This window comes from Arachis stenosperma, chromosome 6 (assembly GCF_014773155.1).
Source record: "Arachis stenosperma cultivar V10309 chromosome 6, arast.V10309.gnm1.PFL2, whole genome shotgun sequence".
NCBI classification, from domain to species: domain Eukaryota; kingdom Viridiplantae; phylum Streptophyta; class Magnoliopsida; order Fabales; family Fabaceae; genus Arachis; species Arachis stenosperma.
The window spans coordinates 65,994,974-66,013,743 of NC_080382.1; the positions used below are offsets into that span (position 1 = coordinate 65,994,974).

At 37.2% G+C, this 18,770-nt stretch overlaps 1 protein-coding gene and 1 non-coding gene across 2 annotated transcripts; both read left to right on the forward strand.

The window, feature by feature from the left end:
* The first annotated feature begins 5,280 nt into the window (after positions 1-5,280).
* On the forward strand, positions 5,281-5,388 carry LOC130938651 (small nucleolar RNA R71). Its single transcript, XR_009069810.1, has one exon. It is a non-coding gene; the product is annotated as a small nucleolar RNA R71 (small nucleolar RNA).
* A 5,359-nt stretch (positions 5,389-10,747) lies between these two features.
* Positions 10,748-12,706, forward strand: LOC130934142 (protein FAR1-RELATED SEQUENCE 5-like). Its single transcript, XM_057863730.1, has 5 exons — positions 10,748-10,811; positions 10,971-11,155; positions 11,268-11,421; positions 11,529-12,094; positions 12,182-12,706. The coding sequence occupies exons 1-5, from the start codon at positions 10,748-10,750 to the stop codon at positions 12,704-12,706; spliced, it is 1,494 nt and encodes a 497-aa protein (XP_057719713.1).
* The last annotated feature ends 6,064 nt before the right edge of the window (positions 12,707-18,770 follow it).

Consider the following 18,770-nt stretch of genomic DNA (forward strand, 5'->3'; position numbering starts at 1 on the left):
TTGCTTTTTCGTTTTTCCATAACCATTTATGGCATCCAAGGCCGGAGAAACCTCTAGAAAGAGGAAAGGGAAGGCAAAAGCTTCTACCTCCGAGTCATGGGAGATGGAAAGATTCATCTCAAGGGTGCATCAAGACCACTTCTATGAAGTTGAGGCCTTGAAGAAGGTGATCCCCGAGGTCACTTTTTCACTCAAAAAGGGAGAATATCCGGAGATCCGACATGAGATCCGAAGAAGAGGTTGGGAAGTTCTTACCAACCCCATTCAACAAGTCGGAATCTTGATGGTTCAAGAGTTCTATGCCAATGCATGGATCACCAAGAACCATGATCAAAATGGGAACCCGAATCCAAAGAATTACCTTACTATGGTTCGGGGGAAATACTTGGATTTTAGTCCGGAAAGTGTAAGGTTGGCATTCAATTTGCCCATGATGCAAGGAGATGAACATCCTTACACTAGAAGGGTCAACTTTGATCAAAGGTTGGACCAAGTCCTCACAGACATTTGTGAAGAGGGCGCTCAATGGAAGAGAGATTCAAGAGGCAAGCCGGTTCAATTGAGAAGGCATGACCTCAAACCCGTGGCTAGAGAATGGTTGGAGTTTATCCAACGCTCAATCATTCCCACTAGCAACCGGTCCGAAGTTACTCTAGACCGGGCCATCATGATTCATAGCATCATGATTGGAGAAGAAGTGGAAGTTCATGAGGTTATAGCCCAAGAACTCTATAAGGTGGCGGACAAGTCCTCTACCTTAGCAAGGTTAGCCTTTCCTCATCTCATTTGTCACCTCTGTTATTCAGTTGGAGTTGACATAGAGGGAGACATCCCCATTGATGAGGATAAGCCCATCACTAAGAAAAGGATGGAGCACACAAGAGACCCCACTCATCATGAGATCCCTGAGATGCCTCAAGGGATGCACTTTCCTCCACAAAACTATTGGGAGCAACTGAACACCTCCCTAGGAGAACTGAGTTCCAACATGGGACAACTAAGGGTGGAGCATCAAGAACACTCCATCATCCTCCATGAAATTAGAGAAGATCAAAGAATCATGAGAGAGGAGCAACAAAGACAAGGAAGAGACATTGAGGAGCTCAAGCACTCCATAGGATCTTCAAGAGGAAGAAAGAGCCGCCATCACTAAGGTGGACCCGTTCTTTAATCTCCTTGTTCTTTAATTCCTGTTTTTCAAAAATTTAGTGCTTATGTTTATCCATGTTTGTGTCTTATGATCATTAGTGTCTTAGTGTCTATGCCTTAAAGTTATGAATGTCCTATGAATCCATCACCTTTCTTAAATGAAAACTGTTTTTATTACAAAAGAACAAGAAGTACAGGATTTTGAATTCATCTTTAAAACTAGCTTAATTAGTTTGATGTGGTGACAATACTTTTTGTTTTCTGAATGTATGCTTGAACAGTGCATATGTCTTTTGAATTTGTTGTTCATGAATGTTAAAATTGTTGGCTCTTGAAAGAATGATGAAAAAGGAGACATGTTACTGAGGATCTGAAAAATCATAAAAATGATTCTTGAAGCAAGAAAAAGCAGTGAATACAAAAAAAAAAAAACGAAAAAAACGAAAAAAAAGAGGAGAAAGAGAAAAAGAAAGAAAAAGAAAGAAATAAAGTTGTGATCCAAGGCAAAAAGAGTGTGCTTAAGAACCCTGGACACCTCTAATTGGGGACTCTAGCAAAGCTGAGTCACAATCTGAAAAGGTTCACCCAATTATGTGTCTGTGGCATGTATGTATCCGGTGGTAATACTGGAAGACAGAGTGCTTTGGGCCACGGCCAAGACTCAATAAGTAGCTGTTTTCAAGAATCATCATACTTAACTAGGTGAATCAATAACATTATCTGGATTCTGAGTTCCTAAAGAAGCCAATCATTCTGAATTTCAAAGGATAAAGTGAGATGCCAAAACTGTTTGGAGGCAAAAAGCTACTAGTCCCGCTCATCTAATTTGGAGCTAAGTTTCATTGATAATTTGGAGTCTATAGTATATTCTCTTCTTTTTATCTTATTTGATTTTCAGTTGCTTGGGGACAAGCAACAATTTAAGTTTGGTGTTGTGATGAGCGGATAATTTGTACCCTTTTTGGCATTGTTTTTAGTATGTTTTTAGTAGTTTTAGTTAAGTTCTTAGTATATTTTTATTAGTTTTTAGTTAAAATTCACTTTTCTGGACTTTACTATGAGTTTGTGTATTTTTCTGTGATTTCAGGTATTTTCTGGCTGAAATTGAGGGACCTGAGCAAAAATCTGATCCAGAGACTGAAAATGACTGCAGATGCTGTTGGATTCTGACCTCCCTGCACTCGAAGTAGATTTTCTGGAGCTACAGAAGCCCAATTGGCGCGCTCTCAACGGCGTTGGAAAGTAGACATACTGGGCTTTCCAGCAATATATGATAGTCCATACTTTGCCCAAGATTTGATGGCCCAAATCGGCGTTCAAAGTCACCCTCAGAAATCCCAGCGTTAAACGCCGGAACTGGCACCTAAATGGGAGTTAAACGCCCAAACTGGCATAAAAGCTGGCGTTTAACTCCAAGAAGAGTCTCTACACGAAATTGCTTCATTGCTCAGCCCAAGCACACACCAAGTGGGCCCGGAAGTGGATTTTTATGTCATTTACTCATCTCTGTACACCCTAGGCTACTAGTTTCTTATAAATAGGACCTCTTACTATTGTATTTTCATCTTTGGATTAATTTTAGATCCTTTGATCATCTTTGGACATCTAGTTCTTAGATCATTGGGAGGCTTGCCATTCGGCCATGCCTAGACCTTGTTCTTATGTATTTTCAACGGTGGAGTTTCTACACACCATAGATTAAGGTGTGGAGCTCTGCTGTACCTCGAGTATTAATGCAATTACTATTGTTCTTCTATTCAATTCCGCTTGTTCTTTGTCCAAGATATCACTTGTTCTTCAACTTGATGAATGTGATGATCCGTGACACTCATCATCATTCTCACCTATGAACAAGGTGACTGACAACCACTTTTGTTCTACAAGCAATCAAGGCTCTAGTGAATATCTCTTGGATTCCTGATACACGATGCATGGTTGATCGCCTGACAACCGAGTGCTCGCCTGACAAACGAGCCAGCCATTCCGTGAGATCAGAGTCTTCGTGGTATAGGCAAGAACTGATGGCAGCATTCAAGAGAATCCGGAAGGTCTAACCTTGTCTGTGGTATTCTGAGTAGGATTCAATGATTGAATGACTGTGACGTGCTTCAAACTCCTAGCAGGCGGGGCGTTAGTGACAGACGCAAAAGAATCGATGGATTTTATTCCGGCCTGACCGAGAACCGACAGCTGATTAGCCATATGCTGTGACAGAGCATAGGAACATTTTTACTGAGAGGATGGGAGGTAGCCACTGACAACGGTGAAACCCTACATAAGCTTGCCATGGAAAGGAGTAAGAAGGATTGGATGAAGACAGTAGGAAAGCAGAGAGACGGAAGGGAAGGCATCTTCATACGCTTATCTGAAGTTCCTACCAATGAATTACATAAGTACCTCTATCTTTATCTTTATGCTTTATTCGTTTATCACCTATACCCATTTGAGTCTGCCTGACTAAGATTTACAAGGTGACCATAGCTTGCTTCATACCGACAATCTCCGTGGGATCGACCCTTACTCGCGTAAGGTTTATTACTTGGACGACCCAGTGCACTTGCTGGTTAGTTGTGCGAAGTTGTGTAATGCCATGGGATTGAACACCAAGTTTTTGGGGTTCATGATCGGGGATTATGAGAGTTGTGAAAAGTAGTGATCACAATTTCGCGCACCAGTAGTCCCCATTCACTTGAAGGACTAGCTCTCCTCTATCTACATCAATCACAGCCTTTGCTGTGGCTAAAAAGGGTCTTCCAAGGATGATGGATTCATCCTCATCCTTTCCAGTGTCTAGGATTATGAAATCAGCAGGGATGTAAAGGTCTTCAACTTTTACAAGATATCCTCTACAAGTCCATAAGCCTGTTTCTTTGATTTGTCTGCCATCTCTAGTGAGATTTTTGCAGCTTGTACCTCAAAGATCCCTAGTTTCTCATTACAGAGAGTGGCATGAGGTTTATGCCTGACCCCAGGTCACACAGAGCCTTCTCAAAGGTCATAGTGCCTATAGTGCAAGGTATTAAGAACCTTTCGAGATTCGGTTTCTTTTGAGGTATCTTCAGCTGAGCCAAGGCGTTTAGTTCATTAATGAGCAATGGAGGTTCATCCTCCCAAGTCTTATTACTAAATAACTTAGCATTCAGCTTCATGATTGCTCCAAGGTACTTAGCAACTTGCTCTTCAGTGATATCTTCATCCTCTTCAGAGGAAGGATACTCATCAGAGCTCATAAATGGCAGAAGTAGGTTCAATGGAATCTCTATGGTCTCTGTATGAGCCTCAGATTCCCTTGGTTCCTCAAAGGGGAACTTCTTTTCGTTCAGAGGATATCCCATGAGGTTTTTCTCACTAGGAATCACGTCCTCCTTACTCTCTCCAGGTTTGGCCATGTTGGTCATGGTTATGGCCTTGCACTCTCTCTTTGGATTTTCTTCTGTATTGCTTGTGAGAGTGCTAGGAGGAGTTTCAGTAACCTTTTTACTCAGCTGACCCACTTGTGCTTCCAAATTTCTAATGGAGGATCTTGTTTCATTCATAAAACTTAGCATGGTCTTAGATAGATCAGAGACTATGGCTGCTAAGCCAGAACGACTCTACTTAGAGTTCTCTGTCTGTTGCTGAGAAGATGATGAAAAAGGCTTGCTATTGCTAAACCTATTTCTTCCACCATTATTGTTGATCCTTCCATGAGAAATTTGGGTGATTCCTCCATGAAGAATTGTAGATGTTTTTATAGGGTTCTCCCATGTAATCCACCTCTTCCATTGCATGATTCTCAGGGTCATAAGCTTCTCCTTCAGAGGATGCTTCTTTAGCACTGCCAGATGCAGCTTGTAATCCAGTCAGATTTTGAGAAATTAGATTGACTTGCTGAGTCAATATTTTGTTCTGAGCCAATATGGCATTCAGAGTATCAATCTCAAGAACTCCTTTCTTCTGAGTTGTCCCATTGTTCACAGGATTTCTTTCAGAAGTGTACATGAACTGCTTATTTGCAACCATTTTAATGAGTTCCTGGACTTTTGCAGGCATTTTCTTCAGATGAATAGATCCTCCTGCAGAATGGTCTAATGATATCTTGGATAACTCAGACAGACCATTATGGAAGATACCTATGATGCTCCATTCTGAAAGCATGTCATAAGGACACCTTCTGATTAATTGCTTGTATCTTTTCCAAGCTTCATAGAGGGATTCACCTTCCTTCTGTTTGAAGGTTTGAGCTTCCACTCTAAGCATACTCATCTTTTGAGGTGGAAAGAATTTAGCTAAGAAGACATTGACCAGCTTTACCTAAGAGTTCAGGCTGTCTCTAGGTTGTGAGTTCAACCATATACTAGCTCTGTCTCTTACAGTAAAAGGGAAAAGCATAAGTCTGTAGACCTCGGGATCAACTCCATTAGTCTTAACAGTGTCACAGATTTGCAAAAATTCACCCAAGAACTGATGAGGATCTTCCAATGGAGGTCCATGAAACTTGCAATTCTATTGCATCAGAGAAACTAATTGAGGCTTAAGCTCAAAGTTGTTTGATCCAATGGCAGAAATAGAGATGCTTCTCCCATAGAAGTCGGGAGTTGGTGTAGTAAAGTCACCAAGCACCTTCCTTGCATTGTTGGTATTGTTGTTATTTTCGGCTGCCATGTCTTCTTCTTTTTCGAAAATTTTTGTCAGGTCCTCTCCAGAGAGTTGTGCTTTAGCTTCTCTTAACTTCCACTTCAGAGTCCTTTCAGGTTCAGGATCAGTTTCAACAAGAATGCCTTTATCTTTATTCCTACTCATATGAAAGAGAAGAAAACAAAGAAAGTATGAAATCCTCTATGTCACAGTATAGAGATTCCTTGATGTGTCAAAGAAAAAGAAGAATAGAAGGATGAGGTAGATAAAAAAGAATTCGAACATATAAAGAGGGGAGAGGTTTCAAATTATTAAGAGAGGAGGAGTGTTAGTGATTAAATAGAAAGAGATGAGAGAGGGAATTTTCGAATTTTTTTTATTTTGAAATAAAAAGAGATTAGAATTTAAAACAATTAGTTAATCAAGAAGAATTTTGAAAAAAAGGTTAGTGATTTTCGAAAATTGAGAAGTGAAAAAGTAGTTAGGTGGTTTTAAAAAAGATAAGAAGTAGTAAGTTTTGAAAAGATAAGAAGTTAGAAAAAGATTTTGAAATTAGAATTTAAAAAGATGTGATTTGAAAAAGATATGATTTAAAAAGATATGATTGAAAATATATGATTGAAAAACAATTTGAAAAAAAGATTTGATTTTTTTTTAAAATTGATGACTTGACTAATAAGAAATTAAAAGATATGATTCTAAAATTCAAATATTGAACCTTTCTTAACAAGAAAGTAACAAACTTGAAATTTTTGAATCACAACATTAATTGTTAGCAAGGATTTTCGAAAATATTGAAAGAAAAATGAAAGAGATTTGATTTTGAACAAGATATGATTGATATGAGAGGATATGAAAAAGATAAGATTTTGAAAAATTAGTTTTAAAATTTGAAAAGTTGAAAAAGATTTGGATTGAAAACAAAATTTCTTCCTTGGTGTTATCCTGGCGTTAAATGCCCAGAATGGTATCCATTCTGGCGTTTAACGCCCACTTGGCTACCTCCTTGGGCGTTAAACGCCCAGCCAGGTACCTTGGCTGGCGTTTAAACGCCAAAATCCTTCTTTACTGGGCGTTTTGAATGCCCACCTTTTTCTCTGTGATTCCTCTGCTGTATGTTCTGAATCTTCAATTCTCTGTATTATTGACTTGAAAAGACATAATTTTGAATTTTTTTTGAATTTTTAATGATGAGAGAGAAAAACAACAGAATGAAATTAAACATGAAAAACTAAGATAAAAAAAAAGAATGCATGCAAGAACACTTTGAATGTCAAGATGAACACCAAGAGCACTATGAAGATCATGATGAATATCAAGAACATATTTTTGAAAATTTTTAGAAAAGAAAGACATGCAAGATACCAAACTTAGAAATTTTCATACTAGAGACACTAACAATTTGAAAATGCACATGAGAAACAACAAAAGACACAAAACAAGAAAATTTAAAGATCAGACAAAGAAAATCATCAAGAACAACTTGAAGATCAATGAAGACATAATGCATATATTTTCGAAAAATGCAAGAAAAATAGAAACATGCAATTAACACCAAACTTAAAATTTGACACCAGACTCAAACAAGAAACACAAATTATTTTTTATTTTATGATTTTATAAATTTTTTTTATTTTTTCGAAAATTATTTTTGGAAAAGAAAATAAGAAACTCAAAATTTTTAATAAGAATTCCAGGAATCATGCAATGTTAGTATAAAGCTTCAGTCTAAAAAGATTAGACATGGCTAACCAAGTTTCAGTAGGACATTACATACAACAGCCAAATTGATGGGAATCAACTAGCTCCTGTATGATAAAAACATCATCTGAAACTCTAGAATTCATTCTTAAAAATTCTGAAGAACAAAATAAAAAGAAAAATACCTAAGCTAAGCAACAAGATGAACCGTCAGTTGTTCAAACTCAAACAATCTCCAGCAACGGCGCCAAAAACTTGGTACACGAAATCGTGATCTCACACACTTTCTTCACAACTCTGCATAGCTGACCAGCAAGTGCACTGGGTTGTCCAAGTAATACCTTACGTGAGTAAGGGTCGATTCCACGGAGAGTGTTGGCTTGAAGCAAGCTATGGTCATCTTGTAAATCTCAGTCAGGCAGATTCAAATGGTTATGGGGTTTTGATAATTAAAAGATAGACAAAACATAAAATAGGATAGAGATACTTATGTAATTCATTGGTAGGAATTTCAGATAAGCGTATGGAGATGCTTTGTTTCTTTTGAATCCCTATTTTCCTACTGCTTTCATCCAGTCATGCGTACTCCTTTCCATGGCAAGCTGTATGTTGGGGGATCACCGTTGTCAATGGCTACCATCCGTCCTTTCAGTAAAAATGGTCCGGCTACGGGTTACATAGGGCTAATCATCTGTCGGTTCTCAATCGTGTCGGAATAAGATCCAATGATCCTTTTGTGCACTGTCACTGCGCCCAGCACTCACGAGTTTGAAGCTCGTCACAGTCATCCCATCCCAGATCCTACTCGAAATACCACAGACAAGGCTTAGACTTTCCAGATCTCAACAATGCTGCCAATTGATTTTAGCTTATACCATGAAGACTCTGGTCTCATGGAATGGAAGGCTCTGTTGTCAGGAGAGGCAACCATGCATCGTGGACCAGGAGGCCAGGAGATATACATTCAAGCTTATTTTCAGGTAGAACGGAAGTGGTTGTCAGGCACGCGTTCATAAGTGAGAATGGTGATGAGTGTCACTTGATCATCACATTCATCATGTTGAAGTGCGAATGAATATCTTAGAACAAGAATAAACTTGAATTGAATAGAAAACAGTAGTAATTGCATTAATTCATGAGGAACAGCAGAGCTCCACACCTTAATCTACGAGGTGTAGAAACTCTACCGTTGGAAATACATAAGTGATAATGGTGTTCATTGATTTCGGCCCCAGGGGGGAACCAGAATAACCAAGATGTCTAATACAATGAGAAAAAGTAATATTTATACTAAAACTAGTAGCTAGGGTTACAGAAAATGAGTAACTAAGGTAGATAGTGCAGAAATCCACTTCCGGGGCCCACTTGGTGTGTGCTTGGGCTGAGCATTGAAGCTTTCACGTGCATAGGCTTTTCTTGGAGTTAAACGCCAACTCTGGTGCCAGTTTGGGCATTTAACTCCAGCTTTTATGCCAGTTCTGGCGTTTAACGCCAGAAAATGGTCTTTGACCGGCATTTTGACACCAATGTGGGCCAACAAATCTCGGGCAAAGTATGGATTATTATACATTGCTGGAAAGCCCAAGATGTCTACTTTCCAACGCAACGCAATTGAGAGCGCGCTAATTGAGCTTTTGTAGCTCAAGAAAATCCACTTTGAGTGTAGGGAGGTCAGAATCCAATAGCATCCTTAGTCCTTTTTCAGCCTCTGAATCAGATTTTTGCTCAGGTCCCTCAATTTCAGCCAGAAAATACCTAAAATCACAGCAAAATACACAAAATCATAGTAAAGTCCAGAAATGTAATTTTTGCATAAAAACTAATAATTATATACTAAAAACTAACTAAATCATACTAAAAACTATGTAAAAACAATGCCAAAAAACGTATAAATTATCCGCTCATCAAAGATAAATGATGGTTTCAAGGATACTCATGTTCAGCCATGGATCCGAAGGTGAAGAATGCCATTAAGAGAAAATATTACCGCTCCGCCAATGTTATATGAGGAGTGGGAGATTATTCATACCGGAAAAAATTAGTGTAATGCTTGGCGATTCGAGGTTAGTAAGGCGAATAAATGGTCATGAGAAATGATAAATGTAGTTAATTTTTCTGTTAATGTTGGGTATTTTTTCAGAAATTTAGTTGTTTTATGTGCGGTGTTTTTGGGATTAGGTTTTCCCTGTATGGGAGTTGTTTAATGGGAATAAGGCGTGAATGTGGAAAACTTCATTTTCAATAATACTGTTTGGATTTGCAGTGTTAAGTTTGGTGTTAGCATTGAGCATTTGGTTTTATGGCCATAGGCAGCAGTGATAATAGCGCAATGTGTGAGTCATGTTTTATCCTGATATTGTACTAGTTTTGTGGCCATTGGGGTTGTTTTAGATGTAGTTTGATTTGATTAGTTTTGTATGTTTTAATAGTTTGGGGTATTTGAAAAGTATATTGCAGCCATGGAGGTTGTGGAGTTTTTTTTAGTGGTAGATTGCATAAATAGAACAGTTATGAAGAGATTTAAAGATCTAATCTGTGATTTTTATTTTAATACCAATAAAGACGGCATGCATAGTTTGATTTAGAAATATTGATATTTATGAAAATATTAGAAATATTGATATTTAGAGCATATGTAATGCTTTAGTTTGAGTTTATTTTGCATCCTACAAAGTGTTACATAACTATTTGTGAGACTATTTATCATAAAAGTTGAGGGAGAAACTCAATTTGAGATTTGTTACTATAATGCTTGTTTCATTTGAATTTAAAGTAAAATTTTTTATAGTTATTTTAAATAATTTTAATTAATCAATAGCTGCTAAATCTTCATTGTGAGAAAATTCTGAATATTGTGTATTGTATTAATTCAATTGTAATTTGGATTGATAGATTAGACAAACTCCAACACCTTTAGTTTGAAATGTATTAGTTGGTGTACTCATATTTTCGACTAAAATTAGTATTATAATTTTGTTTCATTGGATTAAAAAAATTTCAATTGAATAATTTTAATTTAATGAATGTGAGGATTGAAAATTTTGTGCATTTGTATTGGGAGAAAAATTTAAAATTTTGTAAATAGTTAAGAAAAGAATTTGAGTTAAATAGATTTGGATTTATTTTTTTTACCAAATGGATATGAAGATGATAAAGAAATAGAATAATAAATTATTAGAATACAACTGAGTACATGTAATATATTTGGGTATATTTTGATTCAGTCTTCGTTGTAACAACTTTACAATAATAATGTTTCGAAGTTCAATTAACGAGTTTAATGAAAATTGCAACATTTGAAAGATCTATCATCAAAGTGATAGGATCTCTTGTTACTTATACAAGTATCATTTCAAAAATATATGAAATGCAAATTTTAATTTTAAATTATTTTGATCATTATGGAAGTCAAAAGTGATACCGACAATGTTGGAGTTGCTCTTATGATGAAAATGATAATTATGCATAAGCAATTAACGTCTCAATATTTTGTGAATTTATAGGTATATTAAAAGAAAAAACTGCAGACCTAGATCATATCGTTGGACGTTTGTCGGAGGCAGGGGAAGGCACTGTGCAAGAAATGGAAAATGGTTCCACAAATGTAGTTGACAATGTTACGGACATTTCAGATGCATTTGATGGGCTCAGTCAGACGGTGGATAGTGGTGGCTATTCAGATGTGCATGTCATAGTTATGTTTAAATTGAATGTTATCTGATTAAATGTGTGAGAAAGTATGTGGTTTTAGAATAATTAACTCCAAATGAGTTTTTTTTGTTTAATTCGTATATGTATAGGACGTGACATTAGACATGGGAATGGAAGATGTTGAGACAACTGGTGTAGCATTGAAGCAGACGCAGGAAAATGGCAGCATGTCTGTTGAAGAAATTTCTTTAACTACCGATGATATTCTACAGATGGAGTTTAGCGATCCTAAGCAAGCAGTTTGTACGAGGAGTATAGCCGTGTGAGAGGTTTTGGTATCCGACAAGGGAAGAAAATAAGAAACAAGAAAGGTGAATTTGTGTGATTCACTTATCTGTGCAACCGCGAAGGCTTTAGAGATAAGAAATGGCTTCAGATGCATTATTGTAAAAGGGAGCCTAAGATTGTTACTAGGTGTAGGTGTCTAGCTGAGATGCTGATAAAACCAAGAGATAGTATTGGAAAATGGTATGTGTCATGTTTTGTGGACAATCACAATCATGATCTTCTACCTGCCAAGTTTGTTGAGTACTTGCCTTCACACCGTAAAATTTCAGATATTGACATAGCCCATATGGATAGCATGAGACAAGTTGGGATATCAATTCCAAAAATATATGAGTCGATAGTTGCACAGGTTGGTGGTTTTAATCGAGTTTCATTTACTAAGCAAGACATGTACAACAAAGTAAGGTGGCATCGAGCCCTTCAACATGGCGATGTGAATGTTGTCTTGAGTGCATTAGCCAATGCAGCAAGGGTTAATGACAGAATGTTTTGGCAGTATGAGGTTGGGGTTGGGAATCACATGTGTGATTTGTTTTGGAACGATGAACGTAGTCAAGAAGACTACAAATTATTCAGAGATGTTCTTGCTTTTGATGCAACATACGGACAGAACAAATACAATCTTCCTGTGATTATTTTTTTCGGGGTGAATCATCACAATCAAACCTGTGTTTTTGGAACTACAATGGTTTTCTATGAATGACAAGCTTCATAGGTGTGGGTTTTGACGAAGTTCCTAGAGTGCATGGGTGGGAAATCACCTACGGAAGTCATCACTGACGGGGATAGATCTATGCGCTTATCAATCCAGCAAGTGTTTCCCGAAGCTTACCACTGGCTCTGTGCATGGCATTTGATAAGGAACGCGACAGCCAATGTGTGTAATCCAAGATTCACATATTTATTCAGACATTGCATGCTTGCAAACTTTGAGGTTGAAGAGTTTGAAATGCATTGGCAAGCAATGGTCGAAGATTATGGGACAAGTGACCATGAGTGGGTTAAGGATTTATACACGAAGAAGTCTAGCTGGGCAACGGCTTACATTCGTGGTTCTTTCTTTGCGGGGATAAGGACAACCTCTCGGTGTGAGTCATTGCATGCAAAGCTTGGTCGCTTTGTTGAGAAGAGATACAGAGTCCTAGAGTTTGTAACAAACTTCCAACGATGTGTTGATTTTCTCCGAGACAATGAGGACAAGCTTGAGTTTCGTTCATCGTATGGCACCCCAGTCATTTAGACTCAGTTTCCAGAGTTAGAAAAGTCAGGTGCGTTGTGTTATACAAGAAAAATTTTTGTTAGATATCGTGAGACTCTAAAATGGTCTGTTTGTGTTACGATTGTGGAGTATATAGAAGCAGATGATATTTGCGTTTACGTCACATAAAAATATCATCGGCCAGATAGGACATGAAATGTCACACAGAATTCGTCACAGGACACATTTCATTGTACTTGTCTCAGAATGGAGTCCTTTGGCTTCCCTTGTGTGCATATCATTTATGTTCTTATTCGATTAGACATTGCTTCGCTTCCCAATAGTCTGGTGCTGTCACGGTGGTCCAAGATAGCGAGGATGGATATGTGCCAGGATAGGGTATGTAACCCACACATTGATCCAGAAGCAACTTATCGGGCAAGGGTTGGAGCCCTACTTCAATACTATAAGTGTTGCGCAAAGGTTGCTTGTATGAGGGATGAAGACTATAAGACATATTGTCAGAAGGTTGTGCCGGAGACAAATATGTTGGAAATAAAGAATGGGTTACAATATCAAGCTACAGGCACACATTCTGTACCCTGGGAGGGGGGAGTAAAGGACCCGATAGGCATAAGAACGAAAGGAACCGGCAAAGGCAATGAACCTGTAGGGTCTAGAGGAATTAAGCGAAGGAGATGCAGCACATGCGGCATTCTCGGGCATCGTAGGACTCGATGTCCGAACGGGCCCACATCATCGCGGCAATGTGGTCAGGAGCAAGATATGCATCCTTCAACAGAGACATTTGAAATGGTAATTCTAAACCCATTCAGAAATGATACTACATTCCAATTTTCCTAAGGGTCACGTATTGGAATTGGATACATATTTGTAAACTTCACACTGAGTTGTAGATTTTCGGGACAAGGTAATGTGAACCGCCTATCCTGTGGCCATGTAATGGCAATCACACTTTTTTAAAACCTTCTCAATTTTAAAATGAAACTATTATTCTGTTAAGCCCGTATGTAGTGTGTACTACTATAAGAACTCATTTAGGACATTCTCATTGAATTAGGTGCCACTTTCTGAGCAGCAAAATCAACGTATGAGGAAGATGTCTCACCTGAGGAGGACTTTAACTGCAGCATGGTCTCTATTATGACTCATTGGATGTCTTCAGGTTAGCTTTGACGGGGCTTGGTCCTCATTCGACGTTTCTGTTGAGTACACGACGTGGCTAAGATTCCCTTTTGCTTGAAAATATATTTATTTTTAAGCAACTATGCTTCCTGCTGCTACACATGAAACTATGTTTTCGTGTTATCTACGTGTGAACGGAACAACCTATGTTTGTTATGCTATATTGATTGTGCACCTCAATCAGCCCACATCTTTCATCATCTTGATTTTTGTTTTTTATTCAAAATTTAGTTAGAGTTCATATCATGTGCATTGTTCATACGTTAGTTAAATTTGAATTAAATTTTTAGATTACATAGAGTATGATTCCAGCTGAAATTTTACGTCTGTACATGTACGTAAATGATAACTACCTACTTGAATAAAAAATGAACCTATTTTAATTTGAACTTTGTCATTACAACTTTGTGCTAACCACCTTCAATGAATAGGTAGTTAAAGGTTTCACATTGATGATGTTCTTCCAAATTTTTATACTTAGTGGATTCTGTTTTAATATGAAGGGTATATTACCTATGCATGGGTCTTACAATATTCAATCTGCTATCTTCTTGTTTTTTATTCTGAAAATAATTTTAAATTTATAATTCTCTTGTTACTAATCGATTGATTTTTAATTTTTTGCTGTTCAACTGAATTCAGTTAAAATTTTGATTACTTTTAGCTAAATCTTCCTCTATTTTATTTGGTTCTGATTTTCCTTAAATGGATTATTTAATATTTCTTGTTTCAGTTTGTTTTGTATTTTCTATTGTTCAATTTATTTGACTTGTTACATATTTTATATATATATCATGTATATGTTCTCGATTTGATTAAGGTATTCATACTCTAAATTTGTTTGACAGTGAATACAGTCTTCACCCACTCGTAATTCATTGGTGGCAATTGATGATGAGATTTTGTGTCGGACCTCAACTTCTTATGGGCAACACATTCATTAGCTCTTGATGATGTTTTTATTAATATTTGATACATGATAACCTACCTATGCATGGAATCGATTCTAGAACTTTTTGTGCGGGAGCCAATTCTTCTTAGAACAAACCACATTACTTTTTTTGGCAACGCATCCAACTTCGATGCTTCGAACGGGTCCTGCCAAGTCCAAATAATTTGAGCCCTGTTATGATAAATATAGAAGTGCATCTCTTGAAACAAACTCTCTAACTCAAGAATGTGTTGACGAGATAATAGTTGTAACGAAAATTTTCAATATCGAATCTGCAAAAATATAATATGTGAAAGCAAATCACCATTCAAATAGTGTATATAGGCCTGAATGGTAGGTGTTATATTTGTACTCCTCTGGCCAAGAATAATTCTAGTCATAACACTTGGAGGTTAATGTAATTGGTTCTAATACTGAGTATAACATGATGGGCATTTGTACATCTCGAATGCAGATTGATTTTTGTATAAATTTATAACTACTTTCTTAAATCATTAAATTCTTTTGATAACGTTAAAGGCTTAAAGTAAATCATAAAAGATCTAACTTAAACAAATTTAGTAGATAAAAATCAGGATTCAATTTTGATTGAACATATTTAAATACATTTATATTTTTTTCAGAAACATTCAATATAACTAATTGCCTTTTCATGAATTAAGGTAAAAAGATAACCCAAAAATATATACTACGGAGTCACAAATTATAACTGACTTTTTTAATGTATTGTTATCATATTGTATAGTAATACTAGATAATAAAATGAACTAGGCTGTGAGTAAGACGCGGTTGTGTTTATAGAAAATACTTTGATTTTTTCATAATTAATAACAACCAGAAAATCACGTTACTTTTCTTTCATAATTTTTTTTACCATAGTGATTCTGTTCATATAAATATATATATTCGACATCACTTATATAAAGTAGTGGTAACATAATACTGAAATTTTAAAATCAATATAAAGTGATTTTCCAACAAAGTCACTTTCACAATAAGTCTTATTCAACAAAGTAAAAAACTATACGAATTCATAGAGTAAGTTTTGGATTAGCCTTTTTTCAAAACAAAGAGAATATTTTTCTTTAAGAAAAAATAGTTTCTGAGAATATTAAATATATTTCGATAAACTTGTTGGAGTAACTTTTTTTAATAGGCTACAACAATATAGGTTTTAATGATTTGCATGAACGATACTCACATTCCATATTAAGTCACTCATATTTATATTAATAAAAAATCTGCACACCATCAAAATGCGCATATGCTACACAACCATGCATACTACCAAGACATGATAACACTGGTAGGTTCCACACATTAAAAGGAAATAACTATCTGCTAGAAAGACTGAGTAAAGGCTGCCTCCAAGTGATATAACCTCGTCAACTCTAAATCACAGTCACTACCATGGCCATAACTATTCCAAGTTACTTTAAACACATAAACCGCTAAGTGAGAGCTAAAAGAGAGATACACAATTATTTAATTAAGCATAATAGCAAACTTTGAAAGGACTAGTCTTCCACACCGTCTCCGTAGTTGGGAAAACTTATTGGTTTGGACCAGCAAGATCACGCCAAGCCAACTCTGCCTTCACCATAACATAACCTCTGTGTTGATTGCCATCCAACTGGATTATCTTGATTACTGTCTTCATCCTAACGGTGTTAGTGTCACCTAGTTTTGTTCGACGAATGTCCCGAATTGTACGCTAATAATACGAAGCATTCAAATACAAAGATGGTTCCAATAGTATGACAAAACTATCACAATATATCAGCATACCTTTTGAGTTAGTATGTTGGTGTTGAAGCCTCCTTCATGCTGTAGCCAAGACAAACATCAGATGCCACTATCCTTGCTACACTTCGAAACATTTATTTTATCATAAATTTGTTTAACAATTTAATTTGGTTAACAATTAAATTATGACATACCTGCTTAGGTTATTTGGGAGACCATCCGGATAATGGAAGTTGGCCCAGGTTGTTGGGTCTGGGTTGGCATGCCTGAAGTTGACGATGTTGCGGCTAATCATGAAGATTCTTCCCAAAGCTTGACACGGTGACCACAAAATTTATCATATAAACATTTTGTCTGTAAATTCAAAAGATGTGAAATTAAATTTTAGCATGATATACTTAAGTAGGAATTAATTGTTTAGTCACTCACGATGCGCCTCATATTAGCCTCTCTCCTAACCATACTCTCAGGATTTCTGCAGGCGTCCAGTACATGAACGTTCTTATCCTTTACATCTATAATCATCAGATACCAGTCATCAGCAGCCTCGCAAATTGGCACCAAGACCTACTAATGAAACGTCCTTAGAAAGATGCAAACATGATGTTGGAACTCATTATATAGATGTCTTCCACTTACATGGTGTAGACCATTTGTCTCGTGCATCCATATCTTCTGGTAACTATTTTGAAGTTGCTCAGTCGATTTCTCGCACAAGGCATCTCGGGCAAACACAGAGGGAAGGAACCATGTCTGAGGCGCCATGGATTTGAGCGTTGCAATTGACCCCATCATGCATGTGGTGTTTAGAATCTGTGAAAAACAAGTGATGTTACTATCAACTAGAATAGAGTGCGTTTGAGCATATTCGAGCTATGGTAGAAAATAGGAGTTCTAGTTCGACGGATAAGATAAAAGGGCTTACTGACATCGGGGTGTACCATGTGCTCCAAGCATAGTGACATGAAGACTCCTCTGGCCATATCAAACTCATTATACTTGAAAAGCACCTCCCTAAATTTACATAGGCAAATGTATCATACATGGCTTCTTTAATTTTGCTATAAGACAAGAATGTTAGAAATAGATGGGGATGTGAGATACAAAAAGGCAATACTTTGTACCCTAACTGATGTTCTGCCCCAAAAATATATGTAGCCACCTTATTTTGAACCATGGTGAGACATATTTCATGTGTAGACCTAAAGCGCATCTCATAAGTCTGTGGAAAAAAGTCGACCGTTTAAGAACATGGACAAATATAACCAGGCAGTTAAATTCATGTAATGCACAAAATGATAGATCCAGTCAAGGAAGGCTACCAGCGGGATGGTTGGAAGTGCATTGCCAGGATTAGGGGTACTCTTGCGTTGATGAAAACCTGTCGTTTGCCTAACTACAGGAAGTATCTCCATTGGTTTCACTTTGGACGCTGCCATGATCTCCCGCAACGCAGAAGATGGAGTCCATTCATTATGTGTGACAACCACGCTTTTCAATTTGGGTGACTTTCGTCGCCTAACTGCACTTGGTGTAGAAGAGTAAAGTCCAACAACCTCAGACGTCGGCTTGAATTCACGCCATAGAGGCAGATTATAGAGTTCTTATACGGATGACACCCATTTGTGTATTACAACATAGTTTTTAGATAATTAGTAGATACTAAGACAAATACAATTAATTTCAATAGACACTTAGAAATTGCACAAACCTTGTCTTCTAAAGATCTCTACTTCAGTGAATTTCCATTAGTAGGTGCGTTGAACATCTTCGGGATGCCCCGGCCCAGTATAGATTGACGTAAGTTGGTTGAGCTACATCGGTTGAGCCGGTGATAATCCTTGGCATGGACCTCAGCTCGTCGATGAGAAGATCATCATCTCCGTCGAGTGAATCGGGGCAACCATATCAAAGATAGGGCCTTCTGGTGTGGCGAGCATCTGCTGGCCTTTACCTTTATCCTGTGAAGAAAGATTATGTGTGTAAGCCCTGCGTTTATGTGATGCTCCTTTTATGTGGCTTGTATCAACAGCAGCTACTTTTGTGGCTGCGTTTGTAAGGGGTACCCCTTTCAAAGCCATGTCTGACTGGAGATTCGGAATCATGACAATACTATCATGGCGCTTGATATGAGTCCGGATAAGTGCCATTACTTGCAACAATAGGCCCTCCATGGTGGTGCTACGCTTGTCCAAGGATGCC

Coding starts and splice junctions, on each gene's coding strand:
- LOC130934142 (XM_057863730.1), top strand. CDS start 10,748: ATGAAAATTGCAACATTTGAAAGATCTATCATCAAAGTGATAGGATCT. Junction 10,812..10,970: donor ATCTCTTGTTACTTATACAA/GTATCATTTCAA, acceptor GTGAATTTATAG/GTATATTAAAAGAAAAAACT. Junction 11,422..11,528: donor CGATCCTAAGCAAGCAGTTT/GTACGAGGAGTA, acceptor GCAACCGCGAAG/GCTTTAGAGATAAGAAATGG.